Source organism: Lathamus discolor, unplaced genomic scaffold (genome assembly GCF_037157495.1).
Source record: "Lathamus discolor isolate bLatDis1 unplaced genomic scaffold, bLatDis1.hap1 Scaffold_1013, whole genome shotgun sequence".
In the NCBI taxonomy this organism is placed as follows: Eukaryota; Metazoa; Chordata; class Aves; order Psittaciformes; family Psittacidae; genus Lathamus; species Lathamus discolor.
In genome coordinates, this window is record NW_027069104.1 from 1 (window position 1) to 16,218 (window position 16,218).

The 16,218-nt window shown below is 57.3% G+C and overlaps 2 protein-coding genes across 2 annotated transcripts in view; one reads left to right on the forward strand and one right to left on the reverse strand.

The window, feature by feature from the left end:
• Window positions 1-71: 71 nt before the first annotated feature.
• SYNGAP1 (synaptic Ras GTPase activating protein 1) overlaps window positions 72-16,218 on the reverse strand; it is a 29,288-nt gene continuing 13,141 nt past the window's right edge. The window contains exons 10-16 of the mRNA XM_065664230.1: window positions 15,955-16,130; window positions 14,641-14,682; window positions 11,446-12,319; window positions 9,245-9,418; window positions 6,053-6,264; window positions 3,151-3,251; window positions 72-417 (exon numbers count right to left, since the gene is read on the reverse strand). Coding sequence (XP_065520302.1) covers window positions 347-417; window positions 3,151-3,251; window positions 6,053-6,264; window positions 9,245-9,418; window positions 11,446-12,319; window positions 14,641-14,682; window positions 15,955-16,130 — 1,650 coding nt within the window. The 3' untranslated portion in view covers window positions 72-346. The remainder of the gene's footprint in view (window positions 418-3,150; window positions 3,252-6,052; window positions 6,265-9,244; window positions 9,419-11,445; window positions 12,320-14,640; window positions 14,683-15,954; window positions 16,131-16,218) is intronic.
• Window positions 12,988-14,174, forward strand: LOC136006190 (uncharacterized; the record flags this gene model as incomplete). The annotated part of the gene is given in 4 exon segments (XM_065664229.1): window positions 12,988-13,169; window positions 13,171-13,370; window positions 13,727-13,768; window positions 14,056-14,174. Coding segments are annotated over 4 exon segments (543 nt in total), but the record flags the coding sequence as incomplete, so codon positions are not given.

Consider the following 16,218-nt stretch of genomic DNA (forward strand, 5'->3'; position numbering starts at 1 on the left):
TGCCACCTGAATCCATGTCCCCAATGGCTCCCGATATCCATGAGGGACACGGAAGGGACATGGGGCCACCTGAATCCATGTCCCCAATGGCTCCCGATATCCATGAGGGACACGGAAGGGACGCGGGGACACCTGGACCCACATCCCCATTGACTCCCAGTATCCCTAAGGAACACGGGGCCACCAGAGGTCCATGGAACCCCTCCACATCCACGTCCCCCATTGACTCCCAGTGTCCCTAAGGGACACGGCTCCAGGTGTCCCCTATGATGTCCCCTTGGGCTCTACCAATGGGGACAAGGGGGGTGGGGGGGTGGGGGGGTGGGGGGTGGACCGGGGGGGGGCATCAGGACCCACCTTGAGTGTCACCGGAGGCCGGGGGTCCCGTGACAATGGCAGGCGCTACCTGACGGACAGCTAGGACGAAGAGAGACAAGGGGGGGGTCAAGGGTTGGGGGGGGGGACCCCATGGTCCCCATTGTTGGGGGGGGTGGGGGTGGGGGGAAACGGACCCCATCCCATGGAGGGGTCCATGGCTGGATCCATCGCTAGGGCTGGAGGGGGGAGCAATGGTGGCCTTGGGGACACGTTGGTGGCCCCACGTCCCTCTGGTGTCCTGTGTCCCATAAAGGTGGGGGGGGGGGCATGTGTGTGTTGTGTCCCCCCCCCCTCAAAGGGTGGCCCTATTGGGGGTGTCCTTCTATAGGGGTTGGGGGGTACGGGGGGCACGCTTTGTGCCCCCCCCCTCCCACCACCACCAGGTGGTCCTGACCCCCCCCCCCCCAAAGGGGACAATGTCCCCCCCAAGGGTGGCTCTGTCCCTGCCTGGGGGTGACCCCCAGGCATGGCCCTGCCCCATAGAGGGGGTCCAATGCGGCCCCCCCCCCCCCCAACAGGGGTGGTCTTGTCCCCATAGGGAGGAACCAATGTCTCCATAGGGGGGGGCCTTCCCACCTACTCAGGGGGGGCTGTGCCCCCCCCCCGGTGTCCCCTGTGTCCCCCCCTTGGTGTGACCCTGTCCCCATAGGGGTCCTGCCAGGCCCCCATGCCCCCCCCCACAGGGGCCACCATGGGTCCCCTCCAGGCAGCCCCTTGTCCCCTCTAGGGGTGGCCCTGGGCCCCCATAGGTGACCATAGAACCCCTACAGGTGACCATAGACCCCCCCATAGGTGACCATAGAACCCCTATAGGGGACCATAAAACCCCTATAGGTGACCATAGACCCCCTCATAGGTGACCATAGAACCCTTATAGGGGACCATAAAACCCCTATAGGTGACCGTAGACCCCCCCACAGGTGACCATAGACCCCCCCATAGGTGACCATAGAACCCCTATAGGTGACCATAGACCCCCCCATAGGTGACAATAGAACCCCCATAGCTGACCATAGAACCCCTATAGGTGACCATAGACCCCCCCATAGGTGACAATAGAACCCCCATAGCTGACCATAGACCCCCCCATAGGTGACCATAGACCCCCATAGGTGACCATAGACCCCCCCATAGGTGACCAAACCCAACCCAGGGGTGCCCGGATCCCAGTGAGGGTCCCAATAAGCCCCCATGGGTGCCCATAGACCCCCGATAACCCCCCCATAGGCACCCATAGACCCCCAATACCACCCCCATAAACCCCAATACCAGCCCAATGGGTGCCCATAGACCCCAGTAACCCCACATAGACCCCAATACCACCCCCATAGAGCCCAATAACCCCATATACACCCCAATAATCCCCCCAGACCCCCAATACCACCCCCATAGACCCCAATACCCCCATATACACCCCAATAACCCCCCCCAGACCCCCAATAACCCCCCCATAGACACCCATAGACCCCCAATACCATCCCCATACACCCCAATACCCCCATATACACCCCAATAACCCCCCATAGACCCCCAATACCACCCCCATCAACCCCAATACCCCCATATACACCCCAATAACCCCCCCATAGACCCCAATACCATCCCCATAGACACCAATAACCCCATATACAACCCAATAACCCCCCCATAGACCCCAAATACCACCCCCATACACCCCAATAACTCCATGTACACCCCAATCACCCCCCCCAGAGACCCATAGACCCCCAATACCGCCCCATCGACCCCAATAACCCCCCCAATAACCCCCCCCAGACCCCCAATAACCCCCCATAGACACCCATAGACCCCCAATACCATCCCCATACACCCCAATACCCCCATATACACCCCAATAACCCCCCATAGACCCCCAATACCACCCCCATCAACCCCAATACCCCATATACACCCCAATAACCCCCCCATAGACCCCCAATACCATCCCCATAGACACCAATAACCCCATATACAACCCAATAACCCCCCATAGACCCCAAATACCACCCCCATACACCCCAATAACTCCATGTACACCCAATCACCCCCCCCAGAGACCCATAGACCCTCAATACCGCCCCATCGACCCCAATAACCCCCCCAATAGACACCCGTAGACCCCCAATATCACCCCCATAGACCCCAATAACCCCATATACACTCCAATAACCCCATATACACCCCAATAACCCCCCCATAGACACCCATAGACCCCAATACCACCCCCTATAGAACCCAATACCCCCATATACACCCCAATAACCCCCCATAGACACCCATAGACCCCCAATACCACCCCCATCGACCCCAATACCCCCATATACACCCCAGTAACCCCCCCATAGACCCCCAATACCCCCCCATAGACACCCCTATAACCCCCCCATAGACCCCCAGTACCCCCCCATAGACACCCCTATAACCCCCCCATAGACCCCCAATACCCCCCCATAGACACCCCTATAACCCTCCCATAGACACCCATAGACCCCCAATACCCCCCCCAATGCCCCCCATGTACACCCAATAACCCCCCCAATGCCCCCAATACCACCCCCATATACACCCAATAACCACCTATAGACCCCAATCCACCCCCCCTCCTCTTGCCCCCCTCCCCCAGCGCAGCGTTGGGGGTGATGCAGACGCGACACATTTGTGGTGGTGGGGGGATGGGGATGGGGATGGGGATGGGGGGGAGGGGGATGGAGGGGGGGGGGATGAAGGGGGAGGGGGGGGGGGGGGGCAGCTCAATGACATTGTAATTTCCACCTGAGCGTCGAGCAGCCGCCGCCGGGCCTCGGCCGGGTCGTGGGCGCCCAAGTGATCCCTGCGCAGCTCCTGCTCCACCAGCATCAGCCTGCGGGGCCAGGCTTCACCGGGGTCATGCTGCCACCCCCCCGCGAGGGGGGGGGGCACGGGAGGTGGGGGGGGGGGGGGGGGACGGGGGGGGGAAACCACAGCGGGGAATTCCCCCAACCCCCCCAACCCCCCCCACCCCCCACCCGCCATGGGGATACCCACCCCCAGCAACAGACGGGGGGGGGGGGGGGGGGGGGGAGGGGGAGGGGAGGGAGGGGGGGAGGGGGGAAGGGGGGGGGCATACACATAGGGGAATCCCCACCCCTCCCCCACAACACCACCCCCACCCCCACCCCCCCAGAACAACCGGTGATAACCAATGGGGAGGGGGAGGGTTGAGGTAGGGGTTAGGGTTAGGGTTAGGGTTAGGGTTAGGGTTAGGGTTAGGGTTAGGGTTAGGGTTAGGGTTAGGGTTAAGGTTAGGGTTAAGGTTAGGGCTATGGTTATGGTTACGTGTATGGTTAGGGGTAGGGGTAGGGTTAGGGTTAGGTTTAAGGTTAGGGTTATGTTTATGGTTAGCTGTATGGTTAGGGGTAGGGTTAGGTTTAAGGTTAGGGTTAAGGTTAGGGTTATGGTTATAGTTAGGTGTAGCGTTAGGGGTAGGGTTAGGGTTAGTGTTAGGGGTAAGGGTAAGTATTAAGGTTAGGGTTAGGGGTTAGGGTTAGTGTTGGGGTTAGGGTTAGGATAAGGGGTTAGGGTTGGGTTTAGGGTTAGGGTTAAGGTTAGGCTTAGGTGTTAGGTTTAGGGTTAGGGTTAGGTGTTAGGGTTAGGGTTAAGGTTATAGTTAGGGTTGGGTTTAGGGTTAGGGGTTGTGTTAGGGTATGGGGTTAGGTTTGGTGTTAGTCTTAGGGTTAGGTTAGGGTTAGGGTTAGGGTTAGGGTTAGGGTTAGGGTTAGGGTTAGGTTTAGGGTTAGTGTTAGGGGTAGGGTTACTCACCAGGGCATCTCCCCCCCCTCCCTTAAAACCACCCCCAACACATGGGGATACCCCCCCGCAACAACCAATGATAACCTATGGGGAGGGGATTACTCTGTCGTCCCCCCCCCCCATCCCCCCCCCCCGGGATACGGTGGGGGGACACCAGGGAATCCCCACTCCCACCCGCAGCACCACCCCCACCATGGGGCATCCCCCCCCCACCGACAACCCAGTAACCTATGCTAGCCAATGGGGAGGGGTGGGATCCCTATGGGGCTGTGGGGATAACCCAAAGGGGTGCCCCATAGGGATACCCCATAGTGACATCCCATTGGGATAACCTATAGGGATACCTCCTAGGGACACCACCGGGGCACTGCGGGGACACCCCTGGTGATGGGGACAGCCCTGGGGGCACCCACCCAGCACCCAGCACCCAGCACCCAGCACCACCCAGCCCATGTCCAGCTATGGCCAGGTACCAACCATGGCCCCTGTGTCCCCTTCTGGCCTCAGATCCTCCATGTCCCTCTATTGCCCCCATGTCCCTCCATGTCTCCGTGTCCATCTGTGTCCCTCTATGTCCCTATGTCCTCTATCTCCTATGCCCCTCTATGTCCCCATGTCCCCCCCCATCCCCTGTGTCCCCATGTCCTCCTCTGTCTCCTATGCCCCTCTATGTCCACAGGTCCTCCTCTATCCCCTATGTCCCCATGTCCTCCTCTATCTGCTATGTCCCTCTATGTCCCCATGTCCTTCTATGTCCCTACATCCCCCTATGTCCCCATGTCCTCCTCTATCCCCTCTGTCCTTCTACCTCCCCACACCTATGTCCCACTCTATCTTCTATGTCCCTCTATGTCCCCACGTCCTCCTCTATCACCTATATCCCCATGTCCTCCTCTATCTACTATGTCGCGATGTCCCTCTATGTCCCCATGTCCTCCTCTATCCCCTATGTCCTTCTATGTCCCCATGTCCTTCTATGCCCCTACATCCATGTCCCCATGCCCTCCTCTATCTCCTATGTCCCAATGTCCCCATGTCCTCCTCTGTATCCTTTGTCCCTCTATGTTCCCGTGTCCTTCTACGTCCCTACATCCCTCTATATCCCCGTGTCCTCCTCTATCCCCTATGTCCCTCTATGTCCCCCTCTATCCCCTATGTCCTTCTATGTCCCCACATCCTCCTCTATCTCCTATATCCACATGTCCTCCTCTATCTACTATGCCCCGATGTCCCTCTATGTCCCTATGTCCTCTGTCTCCTATGTCCCTCTATGTTGCTATGCCCCTCTCTGTCCACACGTCCTCCTCTATCCCCTATGTCCCCATGTCCCCCTCTATCTCCCATGTCCCCATGTCCCCCTCTATCTCCTATGTCCCAATGTCTCCATATCTTCCTCTGTACCCTTTGTCCCTCTATGTCCCCATGTCCTTCTATGTCCCTACATCCCCCTATGTCCCCATGTCCTCCTCTATCCCCTCTGTCCCTCTATGTCCCCATTTCCTATGTCCCACTCTATCTCCCATGTCCCTCTATCTCCCCACGTCCTCCTCTATCTCCTATATCCCCATGTCCTCCTCTATCCCCTATGTCCCTCTATGTCCCCATGTCCTTCTATGCCCCTACATCCATATCCCCAGTCCTCCTCTATCTCCTATGTCCCAATGTCCCCACGTCCTCCTCTATCTCCTATATCCCCCCATCCTCCTCTATCTCCTATATCCCCAGTCCTCCTCTATCCCCTATGTCCCAGTGTCCCTCTCTGCCCCATGTCCCCCCCATCCCTCACCCCTCTCCACCACCCCCTTCTCCCCGGGACCCCCCAAACCCCACCGCGTGTCCCCGGCGTCCCCTCGGCGTCCCCGGGGGGCCGGGTCCCTTCCCTCACCTGCCGATGATGCTCTTGATCTGCGAGTCCTTCTCGGCCTGCTGCTGGCGCAGGCGCTTCTCGCTCTGCTCCAGGCGGTGCTGGTACTGGAGCAGGATGCGGCTCGTCTGCTCCTCCTGCGACACCAGGCGCCGCTCGTACTCCTCCAGCTTCCGGTTGGACATGTGCAGCCGTTCCTTCAGCGAGTGGATCTCCTCCTCGTACTCCTTCACCTGCCACAGTGCACACTGCAGAGCGCCGCCGGCACCCCCAGAGCGGGGACAGCCCCGAAGGGGTCACGAAAACCCATCCATTCCCATCTAAACCCATCCGTTCCCCTCTAAACCCATCCATTCCCATCTAAATCCATCCGTTCCCCTCTAAACCCATCCGTTCCCCTCTAAACCCATCCGTTCCCCTCTAAACCCATCCGTTCCCATCTAAATCCATCCGTTCCCATCTAAACCCATCCATTCCCATCTAAACCCATTCATTCCCATCTAAACCCATCCATTCCCATCTAAATCCATCCGTTCCCATCTAAACCCATTCATTCCCATCTAAACCCATCCGTTCCCATCTAAACCCATCCGTTCCCATCTAAACCCATCCATTCCCATCTAAACCCATCCGTTCCCCTCTAAACCCATCCATTCCCCTCTAAACCCATCCATTCCCATCTAAACCCATCCATTCCCATCTAAACCCATCCGTTCCCATCTAAACCCATCCATTCCCATCTAAATCCATCCATTCCCATCTAAACCCATCCATTCCCCTCTAAACCCATCCGCTCCCATCTAAACCCATCCATTCCCCTCTAAACCCATCCGTTCCCATCCAAACCCATCCGTTCCCATCTAAATCCATTCCGTTCCCCTCTAAACCCATCCGTTCCCATCTAAACCCATCCATTCCCATCTAAATCCATTCCGTTCCCATCTAAATCCATTCCGTTCCCCTCTAAACCCATCCGTTCCCATCTAAACCCATCCGTTCCCCTCTAAACCCATCCGTTCCCCTCTAAACCCATCCGTTCCCATCTAAACCCAACCTTTCCCATCTAAACCCATCCATTCCCATCTAAATCCATTCCGTTCCCCTCTAAACCCATCCATTCCATTCTAAACCCATCCATTCCCCTCTAAACCCATCCATTCCCATCTAAACCCATCCGTTCCCATCTAAACCCAACCGTTCCCATCTAAACCCATCCGTTCCCATCCAAACCCATCCGTTCCCATCTAAACCCATCCGTTCCCATCCAAACCCATCCGTTCCCATCTAAACCCATTCCATTCCCATCTAAATCCATCCATTCCCCTCTAAACCCATCCATTCCCCTCTAAACCCATCCATTCCCCTCTAAACCCCTACGTTCCCATCTAAACACATCTGTTCCCATCTAAATCCATCCGTTCCCATCTAAACCCATCCATTCCCATCACGGTGTCACCTAAACCCATCCATTTCCATCGTGGTCTCACCTAAACCCACCCGTTCCCATCTAAACCCATTCGTTCCCATCTAAACCCATCCATTCCCATCTAAATCCATTCCGTTCCCATCTAAATCCATCCATTCCCATCTAAACCCATCCATTCCCATCTAAATCCATTCCGTTCCCATCTAAACCCATCCATTCCCATCTAAACCCATCCATTCCCATCTAAACCCATCCGTTCCCATCCAAACCCATCCGTTCCCCTCTAAACCCATCCGTTCCCATCTAAACCCATCCATTCCCATCTAAATCCATTCCGTTCCCATCTAAACCCATCCGTTCCCATCTAAACCCAACTGTTCCCGTCTAAACCCATTCCATTCCCATCTAAATCCATCCATTCCCCTCTAAACCCATCTGTTCCCATCTAAACACATCTGTTCCCATCTAAACCCATCCATTCCCATCACGGTGTCACCTAAACCCATCCATTTCCATCGTGGTCTCACCTAAACCCACCCGTTCCCATCTAAACCCACCCGTTCCCATCTAAACCCATCCGTTCCCATCTAAACCCATCCATTTCCCATCTAAACAAACCCATTCCCATCTAAACCCGTCCATTCCCATCGTGGCGTCACCTAAACCCATTCATTCCCATCATGGTGACACTTAAACCCATCGATTCCCATCATGGTGACACCTAAAGAGCTTGGATAACACCATGGTGATACCTAAAACACATGGATTCCCACCATGGTGACACCGAAAGACCATGGATAACACCATGGTGATAGCTAAAGCAATGGATTCCAACCATGGAGACACCTAAAACCCATGGATCCCCACCATGGTTCCACCTAAAGGCCATGGATAACACCATGGTGATACCTAAACCCATGGATTCCCACCATGGAGACACCTAAAACCCATGGATCCCCACCATGGTTCCACCTAAAGGCCATGGATAACACCATGGTGATACCTAAACCCATGGATCCCCACCATGGAGACACCTAAAACCCATGGATTCCCATCATGGTGACACCTAAAACCCATGGATCCCCACCATGGTTCCACCTAAAGACCATGGATAACACCATGCTGATAGCTAAAGCAATGGAATCCCACCATGTAGACTCCTAAAACCCATGGATCTCCACCATGGTTCCACCTAAAGGCCATGGATAACACCATGGTGATACCTAATCCCATGGATTCAACCATGGTGACACCGAAAGACCATGGATAACACCATGGTGATACCTAAAGCAATGGATCCCCACCATGGAGACACCTAAATGCCATGGATAACACCATGGTGATAGCTAAAGCAATGGAATCCCACCATGTAGACCCCTAAAACCCATGGATCCCCACCATGTAGACCCCTAAAACCCATGGATCCCCACCATGGTTCCACCTACGGACCCCGGATAACACCATGGTGACACCTAAACCCATGGATCCCCACCATGTAGACCCCTAAAACCCATGGATCCCCACCACGGTTCCACCTACGGACCCCGGATAAGACCATGGTGATACCTAAACCCATGGATCCCCACCATGTAGACCCCTAAAACCCATGGATCCCCACCATGGTTCCACCTAAATGCCATGGATAACCCCACAGGAATCCCTCAGGATCATCTCCTAGCACACAGCCCCATGCATCCCCCCAAGCCAGGCTCCACCTCCCCGCCTCGTCTCTCCATCACCACCCCGCTTCCCAGCCGCATCCCTACGGCTGTGCCGAAGGTCCCTACCCGGTCCAGCCGGCTCTCGTCCATGGACTTGGAGTACTCCTTGAGCTTGTACTCCTCGCGCTCGATGTGGGAGCTCTCGATGTCGGCCGAGAGGTGCGGCATGTTGGACACCCAGGCCACCGTGCGCTCGGCCGCCGGCATCACCGGGTTCAGCGTCGACGGCGTCTGCGAGGCCTTGGGTTGGGGGGGGACACACGACAAGGGGACACAAGGCTTTGGTGCCTCTGGGGCTGGCCCCACGGCGTGGCCTCAACGCGGGCACCCATCGCTGCCCCCCGTGTCCGTCCGTCCCCACCATGCTCCCGTGGCCCCATCTTCCTCCATGGCACCCGCACTATATCCTCATGGCCCCCATCACCACCATGTCCCCATATCCCCCGCGTCATCACATCGCCATCCCCACCGTATCCTTGTATCCCCATATCCCCATGTCCTCATGTCCCCATCCCCACCGTATCCTTGTATCCCCATATCCCCATGTCCTCATGTCCCCATGTCCCCATCCCCACCGTATCCTTGTATCCCCATATCCCCATGTCCTCATGTCCCCATGTCCCCATCCCCACCGTATCCTTGTATCCCCATATCCCCATGTCCTCATGTCCCCATGTCCCCATCCCCACCGTATCCTTGTATCCCCATATCCCCATGTCCTCATGTCCCCATCCCCACCATGTCCCCATATCCCCCACATCATCACATCGCCATCCCCACCGTATCCTTGTATCCCCATATCCCCATGTCCTCATGTCCCCATCCCCACCATGTGCCCATGTTCCCATATCCCCACTATGACCCCATGGCCCCCCATGTCTCCCATGTCCTCCATGTCCTCTTATCCCTACCATATCCCCATGTCCCCATTTCCCCATCCCCGCCACGTCTCCATGTCCCCCATAGCATCACATCCCCATCACCCCCATCACCCCCATCTCCCCATCTCCCCATCCCCATCTCCTGCTTACCATCTCCCCATCACCCCCATGTCCCCATGTCCCCCATATCATCACATCCCCATCAGCCCCATCTCCCCGTCATCCCCATATCCTCACCCCCATCCTTATCCCCACCTCACCCCATCTCCCCATCACCCCCATCTCCCCCATATCATCACATCCCCATCACCCCCATCTCCCCATATCCCCATCCCCACCTTACCCCCATCTCCCCCATATCACCCCATGTCCCCATCTCCCCCATAGCATCACATCCTCATCACCCCCATCTCCCCATATCCCCATCCCCACCTCACCACCATCTCCCCATCACCCCAATGTCCCCATCTCCCCCATAGCATCACATCCCCATCACCCCCATCTCCCCATATCCCCATCCCCATCTCACCCCCATCTCCCCATCACCCCCATCTCCCCATCACCCCCATGTCCCCATCTCCCCCATATCACCACATCCCCATCACCCCCATCCCCACCACATCCCCATCTCCCCATCACCCCCATCTCCCCATCACCCCCATCTCCCCATCACCCCAATGTCCCCATCTCCCCCATAGCATCACATCCCCATCACCCCCATCTCCCCATATCTCCATCCCCACCTTACCCCCATCTCCCCCATATCACCCCATGTCCCCATCTCCCCCATAGCATCACATCCTCATCACCCCCATCTCCCCATATCCCCATCCCCACCTCACCACCATCTCCCCATCACCCCAATGTCCCCATCTCCCCCATAGCATCACATCCCCATCACCCCCATCTCCCCATATCCCCATCCCCACCTTACCCCCATCTCCCCCATATCACCCCATGTCCCCATCTCCCCCATAGCATCACATCCCCATCACCCCCATCTCCCCATATCCCCATCCCCACCTCACCCCATCTCCCCATCACCCCCATCTCCCCCATATCATCACATCCCCATCACCCCCATCTCCCCATATCCCCATCCCCACCTTACCCCCATCTCCCCCATATCACCCCATGTCCCCATCTCCCCCATAGCATCACATCCTCATCACCCCCATCTCCCCATATCCCCATCCCCACCTCACCACCATCTCCCCATCACCCCAATGTCCCCATCTCCCCCATAGCATCACATCCCCATCACCCCCATCTCCCCATATCCCCATCCCCATCTCACCCCCATGTCCCCATCTCCCCCATCTCACCACATCCCCATCACCCCCATCTCCCCATCTCCCCATCCCCACCTCACCCCCATCTCCCCACCTGCTTCGTCACCGGCGCCTTCATCCCCGCCACCGACGCCTCCTTGGCCAGGGACGGTTGCCTGGACCGGGGGGGCCCATAGGCCGGCTCCGGCGATGCCAACAGGTTCCCGCTGGCCGGCCGGGGCTTCGAGGGCACCCCGAGAGCCGACGGCCCCGCTCCCCCCCCTTTCCCTGCCCTTGCCCCCCTTGGGGTTGGAGGCGGGGGGGCCCCGATGGTGATCTGGGGGGGGGCCAGGCTGTCCTGCAGGGACAATTGCCTCCGCCCGAAGTCCCCCCCGGGCCGGCCGAACTCATCGCTGTAGCTGTGGCTATGGGTGATGTGCTTGGAAGGCGGAGGAGCCACCAACTCCTCGCTCTTGCTGTACCCGTGCAAAGGAGGGGCGAAAGATCCTTCCCCCCCCCCGGCTTCCGGACCCCTTAAGGGTCCATCGGCTGCCAAATGGAACAAAGGGTTCTGGAACGAAAGTGGGACCCGCAATTGGGGACCACCGGGATCCGGCACCCCCAAACGAGGAGGGGCCAGGCTGGAGGCGCTGCCTTGGGACAAGCGGCCCGGACGGAGCCCTCCTCCTCCTCCTCCTCCTCCTCCTCCTCCTCCTCCTCCTCCGACCCCCCCCGGGGCCGGGCCCCCGGCTGCGAGCAGCTCTGCGGGGAGGCTGGGGACGCTGTCGACGCGGCCGTCCTGGAGGTCCAGCATGGACACGCTCTTGCCCACCCCCAGGGCCCCCCGGCCCCCTTCGGGCTCGGTCAGGTCGGAGCTGCTGGTGCAATAGGCAGGGGAGGAACGGGCGAGGGGGGGGCGGCTCAGGACCAGCACCTCCTGCGGGCCCTTCTCCTGCGGCGGGGAGGGCAGGCGGGGAACCTCCATGGAGCTGCGGGGATTTGGGGGGGGGGGAAAGGGGAGGGTAAGCTCCGTGCCGCGGTCCTGCTCCACATCCATCCCAGCCTCTTCTTCATCTCCATCCCCATCTCCAGCCTCAGCCCATTACGTCCTCATCTCCATCTCCAGCCCCATCTCCAGCCTCATCCTCATCCCATCCTCATCTCCATCCTCATCTGCATCCTCATCCCATCCCATCCTCATCTCCAGCCTCATCTTCATCTCCATCCCCATCTCCAGCCTCATCCCATCTCCAGCCTCATCCTCATCCCATCCTCATCTCCATCCTCATCTGCATCCTCATCCCATCCCATCCTCATCTCCAGCCTCATCTCCATCTCCATCCCCATCTCCAGCCTCATCCCATCCCATCCTCATCTCCAGCTTCATCCCATCCCATCCTCATCTCCAGCCTCATCTTCATCTCCATCCCCATCCCCACCTCCAGCCTCATCCTCATCCCATCCTCATCTCCAGCCTCATCCCATCCCATCCTCATCTCCAGCCTCATCTTCATCTCCATCCCCATCTCCAGCCTCATCCCATCTCCAGCCTCATCCTCATCCCATCCTCATCTCCAGCCTCATCCCATCCCATCCTCATCTCCAGCTTCATCCCATCCCATCCTCATCTCCAGCCTCATCTTCATCTCCATCCCCATCCCCACCTCCAGCCTCATCCTCATCCCATCCTTATCTCCAGCCTCATCCCATCCCATCCCCATCTCCAGTCTCATCTTCATCTCCATCTCCATCCTCATCCCATCCCATCCTCATCTCCATCACATCCCCATCTCCATCTCCATCCTCATCTCCATCCCCATCTCCATCCTCATCCCATCCCATCCTTATCTCCATCTCCATCCTCATCCCATCCCATCCTCATCTCCATCACATCCCCATCTCCATCTCCATCCTCATCTCCATCCCCATCTCCATCCTCATCTTCATCTCCATCCCCATCTCCAGCTCCATCCCATCTCCAGCTTCATCCTCATCCCGTCCTCATCTCCAGCCTCATCTTCATCTCCATCCCCATCTCCAGCCTCATTTCATCTTCATCCCCATCTCCAGCTCCATCCCATCTCCAGCCTCATCCTCATCCCATCCTCATCTCCATCCTCATCCCATCCCATCCTCATCTCCAGCTTCATCCCATCCCATCCTCATCTCCAGCCTCATCTTCATCTCCATCCCCATCCCCACCTCCAGCCTCATACCATCCCATCCTTATCTCCAGCCTCATACCATCCCATCCTCATCTCCAGCCTCATCTTCATCTCCATCCCCATCTCCATTCTCATCCCATCACATCCTTATCTCCATCACATCACCATCTCCATCTCCATCCTCATCCCATTCTTATCTCCATCCTCATCCCATCCCATCCTCATCTCCAGCCTCATCTTCATCTCCATCCCCATCTCCAGCCTCATCCCATCTCCAGCCTCATCCTCATCCCATCCTTATCTCCAGCCTCATCCCATCCTTACCTCCATCCTCATCCCATCCCATCCTCATCTCCAGCCTCATCTTCATCTCCATCCTTATCTCCATCCTCATCCCATCCCATCCTCATCTCCATCCTCATCCCATCCCATCCTCATCTCCAGCCTCATCTTCATCTCCATTCTCATCCCATCACATCCTTATCTCCATCCTCATCCCATCCTTACCTCCATCCTCATCCCATCCCATCCTCATCTCCAGCCTCATCTTCATCTCCATTCTCATCCCATCACATCCTTATCTCCATCTCCATCCTCATCCCATCCCATCCTCATCTCCATCACATCCCCAGCTCCAGCTCCAGCTCCATCCTCATCCCATCCTTATCTCCATCTCTAGCTCCATCGCCATCCTCAGCCCATCACATCCTCATCTCCATCTCCATTCTTATCCTATCACATCTCCATCTCCAGACCCATCTCCATCCTCACCCTATCCCATCCTCACCTCCATCTCTAGCTCCATCTCCATCCTCATCATCATCTCCATCCCTATCTCCATCTCTAGCTCCATGTCCATCCCCAGACCCATGTCCATTTTCATCTCCATCCCCATCCCCATCCCAACTCCTTTCATTCCCATCCCATCCTCATTTCCATCTCTAGCTCCATCCCCATCCCCATCCCATCTCCATCCCCATCCCATCTCCATCCCCATCCCCATCCCCATCCCATCCCCATCCCCATCCCATCTCCATCCCCATCCCATCTCCATCCCATCTCCATCTCCATCCCATCCCCATTCCCATCCCATCCCTGTCCCCATCCCATCCCCGTCCCACATTGTCCCCATCCCCATCACTCACCTATTGAGGCCCCGCACCATGTAGGACTGGAGGTCAACGGAGCTGTGGGGCAGAGACTGGGGTGAGCATGGGGACCCACGGTAGGAGGTGACACCCCAACTGCGACCGGGGGCCACCACGAGGACGTGGGTGGTGACAGTGGGGGGACATGGAGAGGTACTGTGATGGTGTGGAGGTACCATGGTGATGGGGAGGTACCATGATGCTGTTGTGGGTACCATGATGCTGTTGGGGGTACCATGATGATGCTGTGGGTACCATGATGCTATTGTGGGTACCATGATGATGCTGTGGGTACCATGATGCAGTTGGGGGTACCATGATGCTGTTGGGGATACCATGATGATGTGGAGGTACCATGGTCATGTGGAGGTACCATGGTGATGGGGAGGTACCATAATGATGCTGTGGGTACCATGATGATGGGGAGGTACCATGATGCTCCTGGGGGTACCATGATGATATGGTGGATACCATGATGCTATTGTGAGTACCATGATGATGGCGAGGTGCCATGATGCTGTTGGGGGTACCATGATGATGCTGGGGGTACCATGATGATGGGGAGGTACCATGATGATGGGGAGGTACCATAATGATGCTGTGGGTACTATGATGCTATTGTGGGTACCATGGTGCTGTTGGGGGTACCATGATGATGCTGTGGGTACCATGATACTACTGTGGGTACCATGACGATGGGGAGGTACCATGATGCTATTGTGGGTACCATGATGCTGTTGTGGGTACCATGATGATGCTGTGGGTACCATGATGCTATTGTGGGTACCATAATGATGGGGAGGTACCATGATGATGCTGTGGGTACCATGATGCTATTGTGGGTACCATGATGATGGGGGGGTACCATGATGATGCTGTGGGTACCATGATGCTGTTGTGGGTACCATGATGCTGTTGTGGGTACCATGATGATGCTGTGGGTACCATGATGCTATTGTGGGTACCATGATGATGGGGGGGTACCATGATGCTATTGTGGGTATCATGATGATGCTGTGGGTACCATGATGCTGTTGGGGGTAGCATGATGCTGTTGGGGGTACCATGATGATGCTGTTGGGGGTACCATGATGATGCTGTGGGTACCATGATGCTGTTGGGGGTACCATGATGCTGTTGGGGGTACCATGATGATGCTGTGGGTACCATGATGCTGTTGGGGGTACCATGATGCTGTTGGGGGTACCATGATGATGCTGTTGGGGGTACCATGATGATGCTGTGGGTACCATGATGCTGTTGGGGGTACCCCAGTGGGTTCTTGGGGGGGTGGGTGGGTTTGTTCCTCACCTGTTGAGGTCACGCACGAGGTAGGGCTGGAGGTCGGCCGAGGGCCCCCGCAGCACCAGCCCCTTGGGGGGCAGGCGCTCGCCCTGGCTGGGCTGCCGCTGCAGGTGGGGGTTGCGCAGGGCCACGCTGATGTCCGTCAGCAGCCGCGGCAGCGGCCCCAGCTTCAGCAGCGCCTCCTGCGGACAGCGACCGCCTGGCACCACCACCACCACCACCACCCCCCCCACCACCGGTGACCTCCTATGGGGGGGGGACAGGGGCGGA